We start from the raw sequence: 17339 nt of genomic DNA, 5'->3' as shown, positions 1-17339 counted from the left end.
CTCGCCACCTCCCCCTCCCTAGTCTCCTTCCTCTTCGGGGCCGGTCCCTCCCATGCGCTGATTGCGCCCTATTTATCCCATCCACGCTTGGGGACGGAGTGATTTTGCACGTTCTTTCTCCTCCCCATCAGACGGTGAGCTCCGAGTCCAGGTACACGGGAGATGCGTAATCAGTGCCTCCCCCGGACTCCCGGGACTCAGTTTTCCTTGCGCTGCCCGCCCATTCTTCACACGCACACTAGGGGGCTCAGGGAGAGCATGCGCACTCCGGGTCCGGGGGATTCCCCCTCTTTTCTGCGTGAGAGGCATATGGACTACGTTTCCCAAAAGCCTTTTCACGCGTCACCAGCGCTCCCTCAAAGGCGGGGGAGTGACGCAACTTCCGGTTTCGACCACTCGCCGCGTCCTGGACGCGCGCGCTCGTGACCGTCTCGGCTTCTTCCTCTGCCGCCCCCGCTGGGGTCCGAGCCCGTGTTCCAGGTCTCGGTGAGTGGGAGCTAGGGGCCCGAGCCCTGGCAGCGGCGGGAGCGCGCAGGGGGCGGGACGTCCGGTACTTGGTGTCGGAGCCTCCGGGGGAGGGAGGACGCCCTAGGACTGGAATGGAGCGTCTGAGGGCGTGGCTGCGCCTGCGCTCCTCCCAGGCCCCGCCCCTCCGCCTAGCCACGGAACCCTATTGGCTCCCACATGTTTGCCCCGCCCCTCAGGAGCTGGGCGGGGCCTGCGTTTCTGCTTCCCAGGAGGGGCGGGTGAACCTGAGCAGCCCCGCTTAGGTTCCTTTACTGCTGGGGTTCCCTGGGCCGCTGACCAGCCAGGGTGGGGACGGGCTGGGCCTGGCACTGCCGTGGTGCCCCCATCCACTATGGCCCCCCGCCCCCGCAGTGCTCCCCCCCCCACCATGTCCCCTGCCCCTGCGGTGCTCCCCCTTACCGTGTCCCCCGCTCCTACGGTGCTCCCCGCTGTGCCCCCCGCCCCCGCAGTGCTCCCCCTTGCTGTGCCTGCCCCCGCGATGCTCCCCTCAGTGCTCCCCATACTTGCCCTGACTCCCCAAAGCTTGTCCCCTCCCCAGGGCGCCCGCCGTGATCCCCCAGGACCTGGCAGGAGGGGAGGAGGATGGCGCCTGTGCTCCTGATGCCCGGCAGCTGCCAGGTGAGCCGCGGGGGGCTGGGCGAGGAGCCTCTGGCTGTGGGGGAGCCGGGGTCACCTCGGGTTGAGGGGAGCCTGGGAAGCTGTGGGTGACCCCGGGCCCAGAGCCCTTTCTGCCTCAGTTTCCTTATCTGTGAAGTGAGTGATGGGGTGAGCCATGGAAAGGACTGAGCTGGGCCCCGGAGCGAGGTGCCTAGCATTCAGCAGGTGCACAGTGGGTGCTTACTTCAGGGGAAGGGGGGGCAAGCAACCCCCCACCAGTGGCCCCCACATGTCCTTGTGCCAGATCTGGGACGAAGGCTTTTCCTTCCTCGGGGGACACGTGGCCACGTTTCCACCCAACCCGCATCTTCTCCTGGACACGTTGGTCTGCGACGAGAAGCTGTGTCAGGGACCCCTGTGCCCCCACCGTGTGCCCCCCACCTCCCCCACTGCGGCCAGAGCCCGGCCTGGCAGGAGGAAGGGCCCCCTGTGGGTCCGTGTGCCGCGTCCTAGTGTGCGCCTTCTTGCAGGGCTCCGTGACCTTCCAGGACGTGGCCGTGGACTTCACCCCTGAGGAGTGGGGGCACCTGGCCCCCGCCCAGAAGAGACTCTACCGCGAGGTGATGCTGGAGAACTATGGGCACCTGGTCTGCCTGGGTGAGGAAGCTCCGCCGGGCTGGGGGCTTCTGGGCGGGGTGATGGGGAGGTCCGGGCAGACCATCCTGCAGGGCGGCTAGGTGGGCCCAGCGTCCCCCGGGGCAGGCGGCCAGGGCCCAGCATCCCCGCCCGGGGTGCCAGGCCCAGCGTCCCCCGGGGCAGGCGGCCAGGGCCCAACGTCCCTCCCCCAGGCGTCAGGGCCCAACGTCCCTCCCCCAGGCGTCAGGGCCCAGCGTCCCCCCCGGGGCAGGCGGCCAGGGCCCAGCGTCCTTGTCCCCACGGCCTCCCACATTTTCACATTCCCTACGAGCAGGGCTCGCGGTGTCCAGTCCCGACGTGATTGGCCAGCTGGAGCGAGGGGACACCCCATGGATGGCAGCCAGAGACCTCCAGAGAAGGAGCCGCCCCAGTGAGTGAGGGAGCCTGGGCCAAGAGCCTGGCATTGAAGTGCTTGTGGGTTTGCAGGGTGAGCGGGTGGGCAGCTGGAGGGGACCAGATTCACCTCCTTCTCCTCCTCCATCCTCCCCTTCCTCTTTTCTTCCTCTTCCCTTTTTTCTTCCTCCTCTTTTTCTTCCTTCCCCCTCCTCCTCTCCTTCCCCTCCCGCTCCCCCGATTTCCGTCCCCGCTGTCGGTCCTGCCAGCCCCCCTTCTTTCTGGAGCTTGGGCTGCTCCAGCCGAGGTCCTCCCCTCAGCACCAGGGGGACCCCCCCGGAGAGCTGGGCGGGCGCAGCAACCTGCATCACATCGGCCCAGCCTGTCCGTGGGCCTTTCACACTCTCACAGCCTTTGCTGCTGTTTTGTGCTTGTGGTCGAGTGACTTGCTGAGGTCACACAGTGATCCGTGTCTGAGGCTAGATTTGAACTCGGGTCCTTCCGACTTCAGAGCCGGTGCACCTTCTGTCATCGCCTTCTCTGGAGCTTCTCCTTCCAGCCCTCCCTGCTGCCGCTTGTTGTCAGGGCTTCGTTGATATTATGAAGAAACGGGATAATCCACGTGGGTACATGTTTATAGCCGGCAGCGTCACTGGGATTGCTTCCGTTAGTTCTGGCGATGAGAGAGGTCCCATAAGCAGATCTCTGCCCTTTCTCGGCCTGCAGCTTCCCCAGCGGCTTCGTCTTGTTGCCGGAGGTTGCCCCACAGTCACTAGTAACGGAGACGATGTCCTCCAGCATTTTGGAAAGGCCTCCGGTTCATCCTCGTTACAGATCATGCACCCTTAGGGTGTTAGATGGTAGGACTCATCCTCCGAAGGAAAGAGCTGTTTGTCCCCGTTTTCAAATCTCTTAAAATTAGTTTTTAGTGTGACTCATTTTATTTTCCTTTGTTTAATCAACAAACATTGGTTTTCTCTTCTATCTTGTTTCCTCCTTCTCCCCCCCCTCCCCGAAAAACAAAACAGAACACAGCTCTGGGAACATGGGCACCGCCGGCCATGTGCCAGGGGGCACCGGGCCCCCTTGTGAGGTGGGCGGCAACCTTGTGACCTTGGAAGTCTGAATTGACTGGGGGGGACAGGTTCTGAAGTCTGTGCTTTGGCTAAAGCCTGTGGGCTCTTCCTGCCCTGCCCTCCCCAGGGACCATTGCCCTCCTCTGTGAGCATCTGTGATTCATCCTGGTAAAGAAGGGGCTCCGAGTTTGGGTCAGGCTGGTCCCGCTGCCCTTGCCCCCTGCAGAACCCAGTGCCAGAGGCTTTGTCCCTTCCCATCCCTCCTCAGTCACTGGTTCGCCTCTTTTCCTCCGTCCTCTTGTTCCCTCCTCTCCTCTGAGAGAAATGTGCCCAGCCGCATGTGTGTGAGAGTGTGTGTGAGCCTGTGGGTGTTTGGGGTGCTTGTGGGCACAGGCGTGGCTGCACGTCCCAGCCCAGCTGCTCGCTTCCCTCCTATTCTTCACGGGGTCCGCCCCAGCCTCAGTAGCAGCGCCTTTGAGCCGGTCCTGGCGCACTCCAAGCATTTCCCAGGCTGTCTCGGGTCCGGTTCCTGCATGGGCCCCCGCCACCCCTTTCTTGGACTTTGAGGCTTGTGCTGCTCCAGGATCTCGGGGAGAGTCTGGCCCAGAGATGTCCAGGCTTCATTCTCCGGCCACTGCCCCCAGTTTCTGATGTGGTGTCTGGGCCTGCGGCCCAGCTCTTGTCCCAGTTCAAGTCTCCGCCCCTTCTGGCTTCCGCCGACCCCAGGCCTAGAGCCCCCCTTGGGGTAGGTTGGTCCCCTGGTGCCCAGCGGGATCTTGGGCCCCTCTGCTTGCCCTGGTGCAGACAGGGGCTTGAATGTCATCTCAGGGTCTCACGGTCTTCCTGGCCTGGGTTTGCTGGATCTTGTTGGGGAAGAGGTCCCATGGGCGCCGTCCCCGCCACTCCGGGATTCCAGTGTTCCACCACGAGCCTTCTCTGCGTGGCCCACGACATCAGCTGGGTTTGGATGTGCTCTTTGTCTTTGGTTTGGGCTGGTCCCACCTGGGCCTCCTAATCTCCCCCTCACAGCCTGGAGATGGTGAATGACCCTCCTGCTCTCCCTTCCTCCAAATTAAGCTCACAGGGTCGCCTTTTTGCTAATATTTGTGGCTTTGAGATCAGTGCTCCTTAAAGAGACTGGTCTGTTGTCTGCTTTGTGTTTTGATGTGTTGCGGGATCCCTTCCTGGCTTTCCTTCTTTCCAAACAATAATGGAATTTGTCTTTGAATGCTTGATAGAATTCGCTTGTAAATTGCTCTGTCTTGGGGGTTTTTTCTTTATGATTTCATTTATGGCTTACTCTGTTCCTTTTTCTGATATTAGGATTATTTAAATCCCCTATTTTGAGTGCTTTTAGACATTTGTATTTTTGCAAATATCCCTTTCATCTAATGTGTCCATTTTATTGGCAAAATGATTTCTAATAACTTCCTCTTTTTCTTGTTAATTTTCTTCCTACATTTGTTGCTGCTTCTAATTTAGTTTTTCCTCTTTCTTTTATGTAATCATTTTAGCTAATAGTTTAATTTCTTCCCCCAAAAAGCATTTCTTCATGTTATTCATTAACTGTTTTCTTTTAAACTTTTAGTTTGTTCACCTTTGGCTTTGATTTTCTAAATCTCTCTTTTAATATTTGAAATTTTAGGAAATGGGTTGACTTCTAGTTTATTTTTTGGTTTTTTTTTTTAGTTTTACGCCCACTTTATTCATCTGTTCTTTACCTCTTCTGTTGATCAAAGCGATTAGAGATACATCCCAGATCTGAGTAGGGTGTCTCATTATTGTTATTATAATAAAGTTACCCGTCATTTCCATGATTTGTTCTTTGACCCACTGATTCTTTAGGATTGATTTATCTAGATTACAGTGAATTTTTAATCCTTTCCATAGCAGCCCTGATCGAACATAGTTTTTAATTCCTTGTGGTCAGGAAAGGCTGTGCTTATATTTCTGCTTTTCTGCGTTTGTGAGGTTTTTGTGCCCGAACTGGGGGGGCCATTCGCAGCTGAGAAATACGTTCACGTGTGGGCCGTTTGGTGGGGCCAGAGAAAGCTGGGCTGGTCGTGTACTTCCATCTCCTCAGCTTCCTTACCTGTAAAATGGGCCTTGTAATAGCACCTACCTCACGGGACTGCTCTGAGGGTCAAATGAAGTCATATTTGTGAAGGGCTCGATAAAGGCTTATTCCTCCTGCCCTTCCTATTCCGCAGCTGGCAGCTGGGGGGCGCCACAGTGCGCAGAGTGCCTGGCTGGAGGCGGGAAGCCCTGGGGGCCTGAGTTCAAATCCAGATTCGGACACTTCCCCAAGGTGGCCCGTCACCCGGTCTGTAAAATGAGCTGGAGGAAGTGGCCGCCCCCTTCTATCCACCGGGTTCAATTTTCCAGCATTCTGCCTACGTCCTCGAGGCCGTAATTTTAGATTTGTCTGGGGCCAAAAGGGGGAGTTCTTCTCTGGAGTTCTGGCGGCTCCCCGAGCCTCGGGCACCTTCAGCCAAGGGCGCACCCCCGCCGACCCCTGGGACCGCCGACCCCCGGGACCGCCGACCCCTGGGACCGCCGACCTCTGGGACCGTCGAGTGCTCGGCTGAAGCTTGGGAGTTCCCCGGGGGTTCCTTCAGTGATGAGCGCATGGCGCTGAGGTCCCTGCTGATCGGTCAGCCCTCCACTGGCTACCGCTCCCCTCCCCTCCCCTCCCCTCCTTTTCCCCCCCTCCACCCCTTGCTCATTCCTGCCCTCCGCCCGCTGGCTCCCACCCCCCCTTTCCCCTCCCTCCCCCCACTCGTTCCCTGCCCTCCGCCACTGGCTCTGGGCCCCTTGGTCTCCCTCTTCACAAAGAAGCTCAGGAAGAAGCGGTTTCTAGCCCGCGGGGGCTCTCAAGCGCTTTCTCTGGTCCTTCTCACCCCACCCCCCCCCCCCCCCCCGCGTTGGGATGGAGATGAGGTCTGAGGTGTCTCCGGGTCCCTCTTCAGGGCGGCAGAATGGATGGTACTGGAGAGCCCGGCCCAGGACCCCCGCGGGGACTGGCTCTGTGAGTGAAGCCGCCCGGAGGGGCCCCAAGATGACCCTGGGGCTGGGGGTGTCCATCGCGATTTAGGGTCAGCCAGGAGCTTGGTCTGGCCGGACCTGGTGGGGTCCCTGGGCTCCTCCCCCTGCTGCCAGAGCCCGGCCTGCTGGTGGCTTGTCCCTTCCTGCCCTCCTCTGAGACGCTCTCAGACCCTCTCTGTCCGGGACCGATGCCTTCCCAGCAGCCCCTTGTGTTCACCCACACAGCCATTAGTAAGTGCCTACTGTGTGCTAGGCCCTGGTTTTGGGCCCTATGTGCTTTACTCTCTGGTTTTTTCCTGCAGCATTCTCATTTATAAAGTCGTTTTTACTGGCTTCATCTGGTGGCCAAATTGGGCCCCTCCTTTCTTCCATTCTTTGCTTCTTGGCGTTGCTGTTCTCTCCGCATTTGTCTTGGGGTCTCTGGTGGGGGGGGGGGTTCTTCATGGGGGTTCTGTCTGCTCCTTCTGGCCTTATTCCTGCCTATGCCGTGATGTCGGGTCTGGGCTTTGTGCCCCCCTGCTTCTTTCTGGAGGTGTTCAGGGGTCTCTGGCTGGGTTGGGGGGACCCACAGACTCTCTTGTGTCCTTAGAGCCTGATGGAGGCAAAGTCTGGCCGATTCTGCCTGGACATCACATCCGCAGGCATCTCCCCTCCCCCCCAGTCAGCCGGCTGGAAGGCCCTGCAGGCTCACGGTCACCTTGTGGCCAGCTCAGCTTGACCACTCACACAGACCCAGAGCAGGCGTGAGGCTGAACTTAAGGCCTCCCTTGGAGTCAGAGCCATGGAGCCGTGGCTGCCACTTTCAGGCCGAGCCTTTGCTAGATCCGTGAGCCCCAGCGTCTTGCAGGTGCCGGCCCATGGCCAGAGAGGCTCTCCCCGAGTCCAGGAGCTAGGAGCTGAGCCGGCCTCTAGAACCCAGAGGAGGTGAGCGGGCAGCAGGGAGCGCAGAGCTGGGCTTGATGTCTGGCCTCTTCCCGGAGGCCTGCACAAGGCACTTAAGCTCTCTCAGCCTTCCTTTGCTCATCTGTCAAATGGGGACAGTCGCAGCACCCACCTTTGGGGGATGCTTATAAAGCTCTTTGTAAACCTGAAGTGCTGTGTAAATGCTGCCAGGGTTACTGATGGTGGGCTTCTTTTAACCTTAGTTTTATTCGGGCTTGATTTTAACAAATGTGAGAGGGAGGATTATAGCCTACGGGCACTGGGGTCCCTTCTCCTACTGAAGAAAGAAGAGAGGTGCCTGGCCTCCTGTTAGGGGAACAAGGTAGACAGGCAAGATAGGTAGGGAGAGCAAGCAGGCCAGCAGGCAGTTGTTCACCATTTATTAAGTGTCTGCTGTGTGCCAAGCACTGTGCTGTGCCCTGGGTATACAAAAGGAGGCACAGTTCCTCCTGTCAGGGACCCCAAGTTCTCTGCCAGAAAAAGAGAAGGGAGCGGACAGAAAGCACTGTTGGGAAGGGACTGGGGAGGCTTCCTGGGAAAGGCCAGGAGGCAGAACCCATGGATGGAGGGGAGATAGGGAGCCACAAGAGAAGGCTGAGGAGAGAGGCACCGTGCTTCAGGAAAATCATTTTGGGCTGATTGGAGGGTGGATGGGGAAGGAGGCACATCCCGGTCCTCCCTCCTCCCAAGTGTTCGGGCAGAGGGCCAGGTTGCTCTCCCAGGTCCACCAGTCTTCTCGGCTGTTCCCCTAAACACCTGGGGCATTTCCCCTGACTCTCCCCAGACTGTTGTTCAGGAACCCCGGCCCCAGCTCTTCCCTCTGACGTGCCCTCCAGTTGTTCTGCTGCAGCCTCTCAGGGCAGGTGCTGCCTCTGCCCTTTCTTGTGTCCCCAGGACTCACCCGGGAGCCTGCAGAGGCTAAGTGAGGGGCACCGTGGCCGTGTCCTTTGGGTGGTCACTGTCATGTGAAAGATGGGGGGGGGGGAATGACCCAGGGTCGCTGGTCAGGCTACTGAGAGGGTAGGGAGGGCAGGGTGGGACATGGAGAATTCAAGAAGAGACAGTTCAGAGAGAACACGGGGATCCCGAGAACCCTGAGCCTTGGGGGGGCCACCATGAGGAGGCAGAGCTAGCGGGGCCCTACTGCAGAGAAAATGAGGGTTGTTGTGGCGAGAATTGGGGTGGATGTGGAAGGGCAGCTTGGCCAGAGAGTGACCTCAGGGCAGGTGAGGAGGCCGTGGTCCTGCTCTTGGACCAGACAGCCAGGAACCTCGAGGTCATGCTTCCCGGGGAGAGAAGACTTGGCAGGACATGGCCATGGCCTAAAGCCGCTGGTATGAGGCTTCTCTGTACTTGACCTGAGAAAATGGGAATCAGGGGTAAGGATTGGAGGGATCAGAATCTCACTTTAGCTTGTTGTGAGTCAAAAATGTCTCTAGAATAGTCCCAAAGTTTGTTGGGCTCCCCTGAGAGGCCGGAGGCCCTTCATCAGCGGAGGCATTGAAATCTGTTTAGACGTGTTGGACATCCTGGATGGACATCCAGGTGAAGGGGTCCCGGCAGTTGGCAACATGGTTTTTTCCCCCTGAGGCAATTGCGGTTAAGTGACTTGTCCCCAGGGTCACACAGCTGGGACAGGCCAAGTGTCTGAGACCATATTTGAACTCAGGTCCTCCTGATTTCAGGGCTGGTGCTCTGTGACATGGGTATGTTTTTTAAAATTATGAATACTTAGACATTTATCCTGCTTCTCCCTGTTAGGTCCTCTTAAAACCAGCCCAAGTTGTGTAATGAGGGTCTGTGAGATGGTCCCCGTGGCCAGGATTCCTTCTTGCCATTTCCCACCATTCTCTTTTCTTCAGCTGCTCTTTTCATTTTCCTTGTTAAAGAGCTCTCTGTAGCGATCCCCTGGTTCACTCGTGTTTCCTTGTTAATTCTTACGGTGACATTCTGCTGTGTTCCTGTACCCGCGTGTCTTCCCCTGTTTGCCACTCCATGGGCACCAGCTCTTGGCCCAGGCACAGTAGGTGTTGTAGCGCAGGCTGTGGTATACATGGGACCATTCGTTTTTGACTTTCCCAGTGGGAAATGTCCTGTACTGGGAGTGCTGGCTCAAAGGCACAGCTTAGTCACATTCTGGGGGATTACTCTCAGCTTTTAAGTGAAGCACTTATAAATTAGCTAACAAGCATTTATAAAGCACCTACTATGAGTGAAGCACTGAAGATATTAAAAAAGGACAAGATGACCCTCCAACTCCAAGTCCATGGCCCTGATTATAATCCAGAAATTCAGTGTGGAGTTAGCCTGGTCACTGGAAAGATCTGGATTCAAGTCCTGGGCTGTAGCTTATTGCCTGTGGGACTTTGGCTAAATTGTGTGACCTCTCAGCATGTCCGGGCCATCCTCTGACTGTCTGATGGTGTGCACTTACCCCTCCACGTTGCTAAAGGAATTTCTTTGCCTAGAGAACTGTGCCCTGCTGACACCGGTCCCACTGTGCTTCCTCAATTTTCTGAATGTAAAATAAAGGCACTGGGCAGGTACTGTCAGAGCTCCTCACCACCTTCGATCGTAATTATCAGATATCATTCTTCACCTTAAATTCAAATGGTCTCCCTGGAGCTTCAGCATCTTCTGCATCAGCCTTTTGGACTTGGTCAGATGAGTCTGCAGAGAGGGAGGTTAGCGGGCACTGACAGAAGGGCAGTGGAGCTGGCAAACAAAGATGTCACTCAGTCGAGCTGAACTTATTTCTTCCTTTGGAAAAGAGAATGCCCACCCCACAGGGTGTGGTGACTTGGAATGGGAAAGGAGGTCAGTGAACAATGTGCAGAGAGGGCTGAAAATCATTTGGAGCTTTGGGGGAGAGGTTCCCCACAGCCACCCTGAAAGCATAGGGTCACATTTTTAGTATTTGTCCTGCTTTGTATAACCTTTTCTTTTTCAATGATGAGTGTCGTTCCACCCCCCCCCCCGCCCCCCAACACTTAACACAATTCCTGGCACATAGTAGATGCTGAACCTTTGTTGTTGTTGTTAACTTGAATAGGGCAAGTCAGAAGCTGAAAGACCGGGGAGTATTTATATTTTGCATTTTCTTTCAGATGGCAACCCCAGGAGTGAAACCGAGTCAGCACCAAAACTGGGTCTTTCTGTGGAAGAAACCTCCTTTGAAAGGCTCGCAAAGGATGGTCCCTGTATCTCTAGTTTCAGAAAAGCTGGTGTGTGCAATTCTAAGTTAGAGGGGCAGCAGGGCAATAAAGAACAGAACCTTCAAAGATGTGATACCCACAGGAAGAGCTTCAGGCTCCAGCCAGGCCGAAGAAGATATCACCGAATCTGCTTAAAGAAGATATTTTCCAAGTATAACGAGTGTGGGAAACCCTTTGATTACAATTCAGGTCTTATTGACTATCAGCTAATCCATGCCGCAGAGAAACCTTTTGAATGTAATGAATGTGGCAAAGGTTTTCGCTGGAGCACAGAACTTACTGTTCATCAGAGGATTCACACCGGAGAAAAACCTTATGAATGTAATGACTGTGGAAAGACCTTCCGTCAGAGCTCTCAGTTGACCATCCATAAGAGAATTCACACTGGTGAGAAGCCTTACAAGTGTTATGAGTGCGGGAAGGCCTTTCACCAGAGCGCAGGACTGATGCAGCATCAGGCAATTCATTCTGGGGAGAAACCTTTTGAATGTAACGAGTGTGGGAAAACCTTCCGCCGGAGTTCACAGCTTACAGGACATCAGAGGATTCATACCGGGGAGAAGCCGTATAAGTGTAGTGAATGTGGGAAAGACTTCCGGCAGAGTTCGCAGCTTACCATACACAAGAGGATTCACACTGGCGAGAAGCCTTACGAGTGTCACGGATGCGGGAAAGCCTTCCACCAGAGCGCAGGACTGATGCAGCATCAGAAAATCCACACTGGAGAGAAGCCTTATGGGTGTAGTGAATGTGGGAAGGCCTTCCATCAGAGCTCACAGCTCACCGTCCATCAAAGAATCCACACTGGAGAGAAGCCGTATGTGTGTAAGGAGTGTGGGAAGGCCTTCCACTGGAGTTCCCGGCTCACCCAGCACCAGAGAATCCATACTGGGGAGAAGCCGTATGAATGTAGTGACTGTGGGAAAGCCTTCCGGCAGAGCTCCCAGCTCCTCGTGCACCAGAGGATCCACACGGGAGAGAAGCCTTACAAGTGTAAAGAGTGTGGGAAGGCCTTTCATCGAAGCACGGGGCTCACCCAGCATCAGAAAAGTCACACTGGAGAGAAGCCCTATGAATGCCACGAATGCGGGAAGACTTTCCTGCAGAAATCTTGGCTGACTGTCCATCAGAGAATCCACACCGGAGAGAAGCCTTTTGGATGTAAGGAGTGTGGGAAGGCCTTCCGCCGCAGCTCACAGCTGACTCAGCATCAGATCATTCACACCAGAGAGAAACCTTTTGAATGTCGTGAGTGTGGGAAGACTTTTCATCAGACTTCCCAGCTCATTCGACACCAGATAATTCACACTGGAGAGAAGCCCTTCATCTGTAATCAGTGTGGGAAGGCCTTCCGCCAGAGTAAACACCTTACTCGGCACGAGATAATCCACACCGGAGAGAAGCCTTATGAATGCGGTGAGTGTGGGAAGGCCTTCCGCCGGAGCATAGAGCTCACCCGGCACCAGACAATTCACAGTGGAGGGAAGCCCTTTGAGTGCAGTGAGTGTGGGAAGGCCTTCCGCCTGAGAACGCGGCTCACTGAGCACGTGAGGATTCACACTGAGGAGAAGCCTTATGAATGTAGTGAGTGTGGGAAGGCCTTCCGCCAGAGCGCGGGGCTCATCCAGCACCAGAGGATTCACACCGGGGAGAAGCCATACGGGTGCAGCGTGTGTGGGAAGGCCTTCCGCCAGAGCTCGCAGCTCATCCGGCACCAGAGAATCCACACCGGGGGGAAGCCTTACGGGTGCAGCGCCTGTGAGAACGCCCTCTGCCTGAGCAAGCCCCTTGTCACACAGTACGTCACCCGGGGGGGAGAAGCCTTAGCAAGGTGAAAGCCTTCTGAATGTAACAAAGAGATTTCAGCCAGAGTTCCCCTACACTTTGTCATAGAGAACTTATACCAAAGGAAACCTTACAGAAGGAGTAAGTCCCTGTCACGGTTCCCCCAGGGGCCACTCCCAACCATTTCCTTCCTTCCTCCAGTTCCAAGCCATCCATTTCCTCTAGTGTCTACCCTGACAGCAGGCAACTTTGCCGCACTTTCTCCCCCAAAACAAAGTCTGTCCAAATTGAACTGGTTTCTTCAATTCCACATCTGTACAGTTCTTTTTGAATGTCTGTTGCTTTCTTTTCTGTCTTTTATGACAGAAAGTCACAAAATCACCTAAGTAAAGATATTGTCCTGGTCATCTTGTCCAGTCTTTATGTTTAAAAAAACCTTAGCTAGAACATATAAAACAAGATGAAAATGCTTTCTCTATTAGAGAGTCTCAGAGGACCTCAGTGACCTCTAGTTCAATCTGTACCTAAGAACACCCTCTACAACTAACTCAAGTGGCCATTCATGGTTTGCTGGAAGACCCCCACAAAGCGGGGTAGGAATCATTTTCTCTTGCTTTACTCCCATTCCTGTACAACTTCATCTTATTACTCTGGGTTCTGTCCTTTGGGACCAAACAGAAAAGAGTCCATGTTACAGTCTTTCCAAATATATGACTATTTATCATGTTCCCTAATTGCTGAAATACCTGATGATATTGATCCCATTTCCCTCTCTCTTAATCCAGTATCCAGGGGCTTGCCTGTCCTCTGCAAAGCTCTCCAGCTTATCGGCATCTTTACGCTGATTCCCTACTACTTAGTTCTAGAGAAGGTGTCTGACAAGGGCAGAGTCCAGTGCCAGACTATCACCAGATGTCTCTTCTGGTCTCTCCACTGATCAAATGAATAAAAAATCCAATCCTTGATACTCCAGCCTAACAATGAGCCATCTCTTTTCCTTGTATCTCATGTAGTCCTCTTAAAAATCCTGGTATTAGATTCTCACTGGGTGGATGAGGAGGAAACCAAGGCTTAGAGAAGCTATGACCGGTCCATGGCAAGAAAATTGCTGTTGTCTTCAGTATCTCACCACTTGCCACTATCTCAGTGTTTTGCATTCTCCTTCCTTTCCCAGCCACTTTGATCTCTCAAAGCTCATTACAGAATCTCTATTTCTCTGTTCAATCCAAATCTTCCTTTGCCTTTAGGAGACATTTCATATCGATGGCCACCATTTTCTTTTTGATAATCTCTTCTCATCTTCAGAGGCAAGAAGCTTAGCTTAGCCCTCTTAGCTAAAGAATAGAGATACAGAACCTGGCTTGTAAAATCCCTTTCTAACAAACCTGTAAGGTAGGTGGACAAATATCCCGATTTGAGAGGCAGGAGAAGGGAAGCATTGAAGGCATCGCCTGTGATCCAGCAGTTGGTCGGTGCTAATGTGGAGTTCGGATCTCTCAGCCTGGTATTCTCTTCACTGTTCCTCCTTTATCTCTTTAATCTCCTTTTTTAGATCCTTCATTTTATCTTTCCTTCTTTAAACTCCTTTTCTGGGTCCTTGATCTTTCCCCAAATCTTAGAAGGTGCTCTCCAAGGTCCTGCCTTTGATTGTTTTTTCTTTTTCTAATCACCTCTGGGTCAGTGGATTCAGGACCAAATAGCCCTTTTTCACTTAATAGCTGTGACCTTAGATCAGTCACTTTCTCGGAGCCTGTTTCCTCTTCTGGAAGTGGGGGTGAAACTGACTGGCAGACCTCTACAGCAGGCCAGCCCTGACCTGGCTCTGGGTGTCATTTCTGCTAGAAGGATTGGGATTCTCCAATGTCATTTCTTGCTGAGCACATCTCCCGAGGGTTTGAAAAGCTACATTTGATTAGGAGACTTGTATTCAGTCTAATTCCTGCTCTGCCATTACCAGGTACTTGTGATGTTGTTTGCCCTTTCCTTGGGATGCTCTCACCTCTTGCCTTCAGAAATGCGCATGCTATTCTCTGCCTGCCTCTTGAAGACAGAAATAGCAGGGGTTGTTGCAATGAGGCGTATTTCAGCCAATTAGAGTTGACCCAAAGAGAATGGGTCCTTGTGTGATGTGGAGGCGGCACTGAATCCCCAAGCTCTGCTGCAGGAGCACTTGTCAGAGCCCCATAAAGGCAATCCATGGGCACGGGGACCGGCCCGGAGGCTGCTGAGCCTCCTTCAGCCTGTGTGATAAAGCCCTAAGGAACTTGACTTTCTGTTGGGGGATACATCGATACAACTTGGCCGCAGAGAAGCAAATACGAGATCTCATGTTGGGGGTGGGGGCACTCCCAACTGGGAATGAAAGACCACATACGGGGAGGAGGGGACACTTGTGCTGAGGCTTGGAGGGAGCCAGGGGATCAAGGGACAGATCAGGGAGGGGAGCAGGGGGTTGGGCTGGGGAGGGGGGAAGAAGTCATGGCATCCACTGGAAAAGGAGAGGAAGAGGAGCAGGCATTTTGTCTGTCGGGGAAAGGAGCTGCCGAAGCTTTCCTGGTGAGTGACGGGATCAATCGACAGATCAGGAGGGCAGAACAACAGGAGCATCTGATGACCGAGGGATTGCAAACAAATGGTGATAGGTGACAGCACTCGCAAAAGTGATGAGGAGAGACAGAATGAAGGGCCATGTCCACGCCGACCGCAAATGTGCAAACAATAACCACAAAATCCAGAAGAATCCCAGAAAAATGAAGAGGAAGTGTTTGTTCCAACTATTAAGTTTGGTGCACTCAAAATAAGCCAACCTGTACAAATTAGAAGTACAGTAGACATGGTAGCACCGAGGTGTGTGTATCAGTGTTTTGGTTGATTGTTTATTAAGTTTAGAATAAAGAAATAACACTTTCTAGTTAACTGTAATTAATAAAATTCACTCCGACACCTTGTTTTCCACTGAACATTAGAAGTAGTGGAGAAGTTGTCCAGACCCTGGTGTAGAGACCTCCAAATTGTTTCTGATGTGCCCATAATTTCATCCCTAGCCTCACAGCATGGACTACTGCATGAGGATTCTGACCTAAGCTGGGCACCTCTGTGGGGCTGCCCCCAAACCAGCAGCCTCCTAAAGAGCATTAGGTGTCCCCATTGGGCATTTGTGGGATGGAGGGTCCCACGAGTGCTTATTGTCCCGTTCATTTTGACACATGTAAGCCCTGGCTTCTTCCTGTAGTCTCTGAAAATCTGGTCTCAGGAAGGAGAAGAGGGCACCCACAAAGCAGATTGGCCTGGAGGGGTTTGAAGAAAGGAAAAATTAGCAGGACTAATAGGAAGAGGCCAATTTAGGGGCACTCTAGGAACAACTTCCTAACAATGAAAGCTATCCCAGAGTGAAGGGGGTGTTTTCAGAGGAACTGGGGCCAGGGTAGATTTAGGTGCATGAGCTCAATCCTGAAGACAGTCCTTTTACACCGCCCTAATTAGCTCAGATGTTAAACCACACAACAGATTTTCCAAACCTTCTCATCCCATTTGAGGGGTCAAACAGACCCCAGTTCATCTCTCAACTAAGAACCGTTTCTCCTGTATCTCACTGAAGAAATCTTGGGCCATTTGCCAACCTTCCTTCCCCATCACCAAGATGCTGTCTACCACCACCACCTCCCCAGTATCACATGAGAGCTGACCCTTCTCACTTTCTTCCTGGGGCGAATTCTTTCCCAAGCCCGAGCGATCCCCTTCCAGCCTGTCTTCTCCAGCATATTTGTCACCCTGCTTTCCCAGGTTTTCTGCTGGCTTTTTCTACTGTCTGCCCACACCCCCAAGCCTCCCTGTCCCCCAAAAATGTATCTCCTCCATTCCCACTCACCCCCATCTACCTTCCTTTGATGACTAAAGCCCTCAAGGCCAAATACGGTTGAACCTCCACTTCCTTCTCATTTTTAATGCTGCAGTTTGACTTCTGACCTCATCCTTCCAACCAAATTCTGACGATCTCTTTATTGTCCGCAGCCTCCAGTCCCGGCACTTGCCTTCTTCTTAATGTTGTCTTCTCTAGGCTTCCCAGACGTTCTTCCTTGATTTTCCTGTCTGTCTGACCCTCGGTCTGCTTTACTGTTAACTGTGGGCTCTGTCCTGAACCTTGTCTCTCTCTATACCGTTTCACTTGGTGACCTCAGCTCCCATGATTCAGTGATCTCTTCTGGATAATCCTCAGATCTCTATCCAGTGATAACCTTATTCTTGGCCTCCAGTCTCCCATCTTCAGCTGCCTGCCCTAGACGATAATTGTCTGGCTTTTAAAGCTACGTGATCCAGACGTGAGATGCTGTGACTTGGTCTCCTTGCGTTCCTCACCATCTCCTGATTCTCAGCATTTTTACTGGCTATCCACCCCATCCACTTTTAGGATTCTTGGAATTCTGTCCCTCCTCATCTCCCTCTCTTTCCCTTGCTTCCTTTAAGACTCAGCTAGAATCCCAACTCTCCTAAGAAGTTTTTCTTGATGCCTCTATAAAGCGAGAGGCTTCTTTCTGTTGATTATCTCTAACTTATTCTGAATTCAAACCTGACCTCAGACACTTCCTGTGTGGCTCTGGGCAAGTCACTGCATCCTGTTTTCCTCAGTTTCCTCATCTGTAAAATGAGCTGGAGAAGGAAACTGCAAACCACTCCCGTATCACTCACTTCCCCAATGGGGTCATGAAGAGTTGAATGTGACTGAAGAGGCTGAACAATAACCACCATAATCCTGTCTATATTTTGTTTGTGTGTAGATGTTTGCATGCTTTCTCCATTAGACTGTGAGCTCCTTGAGAGCAGACATTCATGTTTTTGTCTTTGTGTCCCCAGGGCTTAGCACACTGACTGGCACACACCAGGTACTTAATAAATGCTTATTGACTGGCTGACTCATTGTCCACACTGACTGCTTTCGTTGTCTTCTCCTTCCTGTGCAGGTTACTTGGGGGAGGGAATGATGTGGTCAAACCTCTCCTTTAGGAAAATCATTTCTGCGGCTGTATGGAGATAGGTTCAAGCAAAGAAAGCTGAGGCAAGGGGATCAGTTAGGGGGCTACTGCAAGTCCAGAAAGGAGGCAGTGGCGGCCATAATTAGGGTGGT

General features: G+C 53.4%; 2 protein-coding genes across 3 annotated transcripts in view; both read left to right on the top strand.

Moving 5' to 3' along the window:
• LOC111719283 (zinc finger protein 345) overlaps nt 1–17339 on the top strand; it is a 369988-nt gene that overhangs the window by 319534 nt on the left and 33115 nt on the right. The gene's annotated exons all lie outside the window — the stretch shown is intronic.
• On the top strand, nt 13–15128 carry LOC105749458 (zinc finger protein 345-like). 2 transcript variants are annotated; one of them, XM_031957790.1, is made up of 5 exons: nt 13–486; nt 1067–1146; nt 1656–1782; nt 2096–2191; nt 10325–15128. In XM_031957790.1, the coding sequence occupies exons 2-5, from the start codon at nt 1111–1113 to the stop codon at nt 12265–12267; spliced, it is 2202 nt and encodes a 733-aa protein (XP_031813650.1). In that variant the 5' UTR covers nt 13–486; nt 1067–1110; the 3' UTR covers nt 12268–15128. The 2 variants fall into 2 exon arrangements, with proteins under 2 accessions (XP_031813650.1, XP_031813711.1); XM_031957851.1 differs by lacking the exon at nt 13–486 and having other exon boundaries at nt 498–1146.

This window comes from Sarcophilus harrisii, chromosome 1 (genome assembly GCF_902635505.1).
Source record: "Sarcophilus harrisii chromosome 1, mSarHar1.11, whole genome shotgun sequence".
Classification (NCBI taxonomy): domain Eukaryota; kingdom Metazoa; phylum Chordata; class Mammalia; order Dasyuromorphia; family Dasyuridae; genus Sarcophilus; species Sarcophilus harrisii.
Note: the sequence above shows the minus strand (reverse complement) of the source record. Positions and strands in the feature narration are given on the sequence as shown.

Excerpts from the sequence above, each read along its gene's own strand:
- LOC105749458 (XM_031957790.1), top strand. The coding sequence starts at position 1,111 with ATGGCGCCTGTGCTCCTGATGCCCGGCAGCTGCCAG. Across the intron at positions 1,147-1,655 it reads TGATGCCCGGCAGCTGCCAG|GGCTCCGTGACCTTCCAGGA; the intron begins GTGAGCCGCGGG and ends GCCTTCTTGCAG. Across the intron at positions 1,783-2,095 it reads TGGGCACCTGGTCTGCCTGG|GGCTCGCGGTGTCCAGTCCC; the intron begins GTGAGGAAGCTC and ends CCCTACGAGCAG.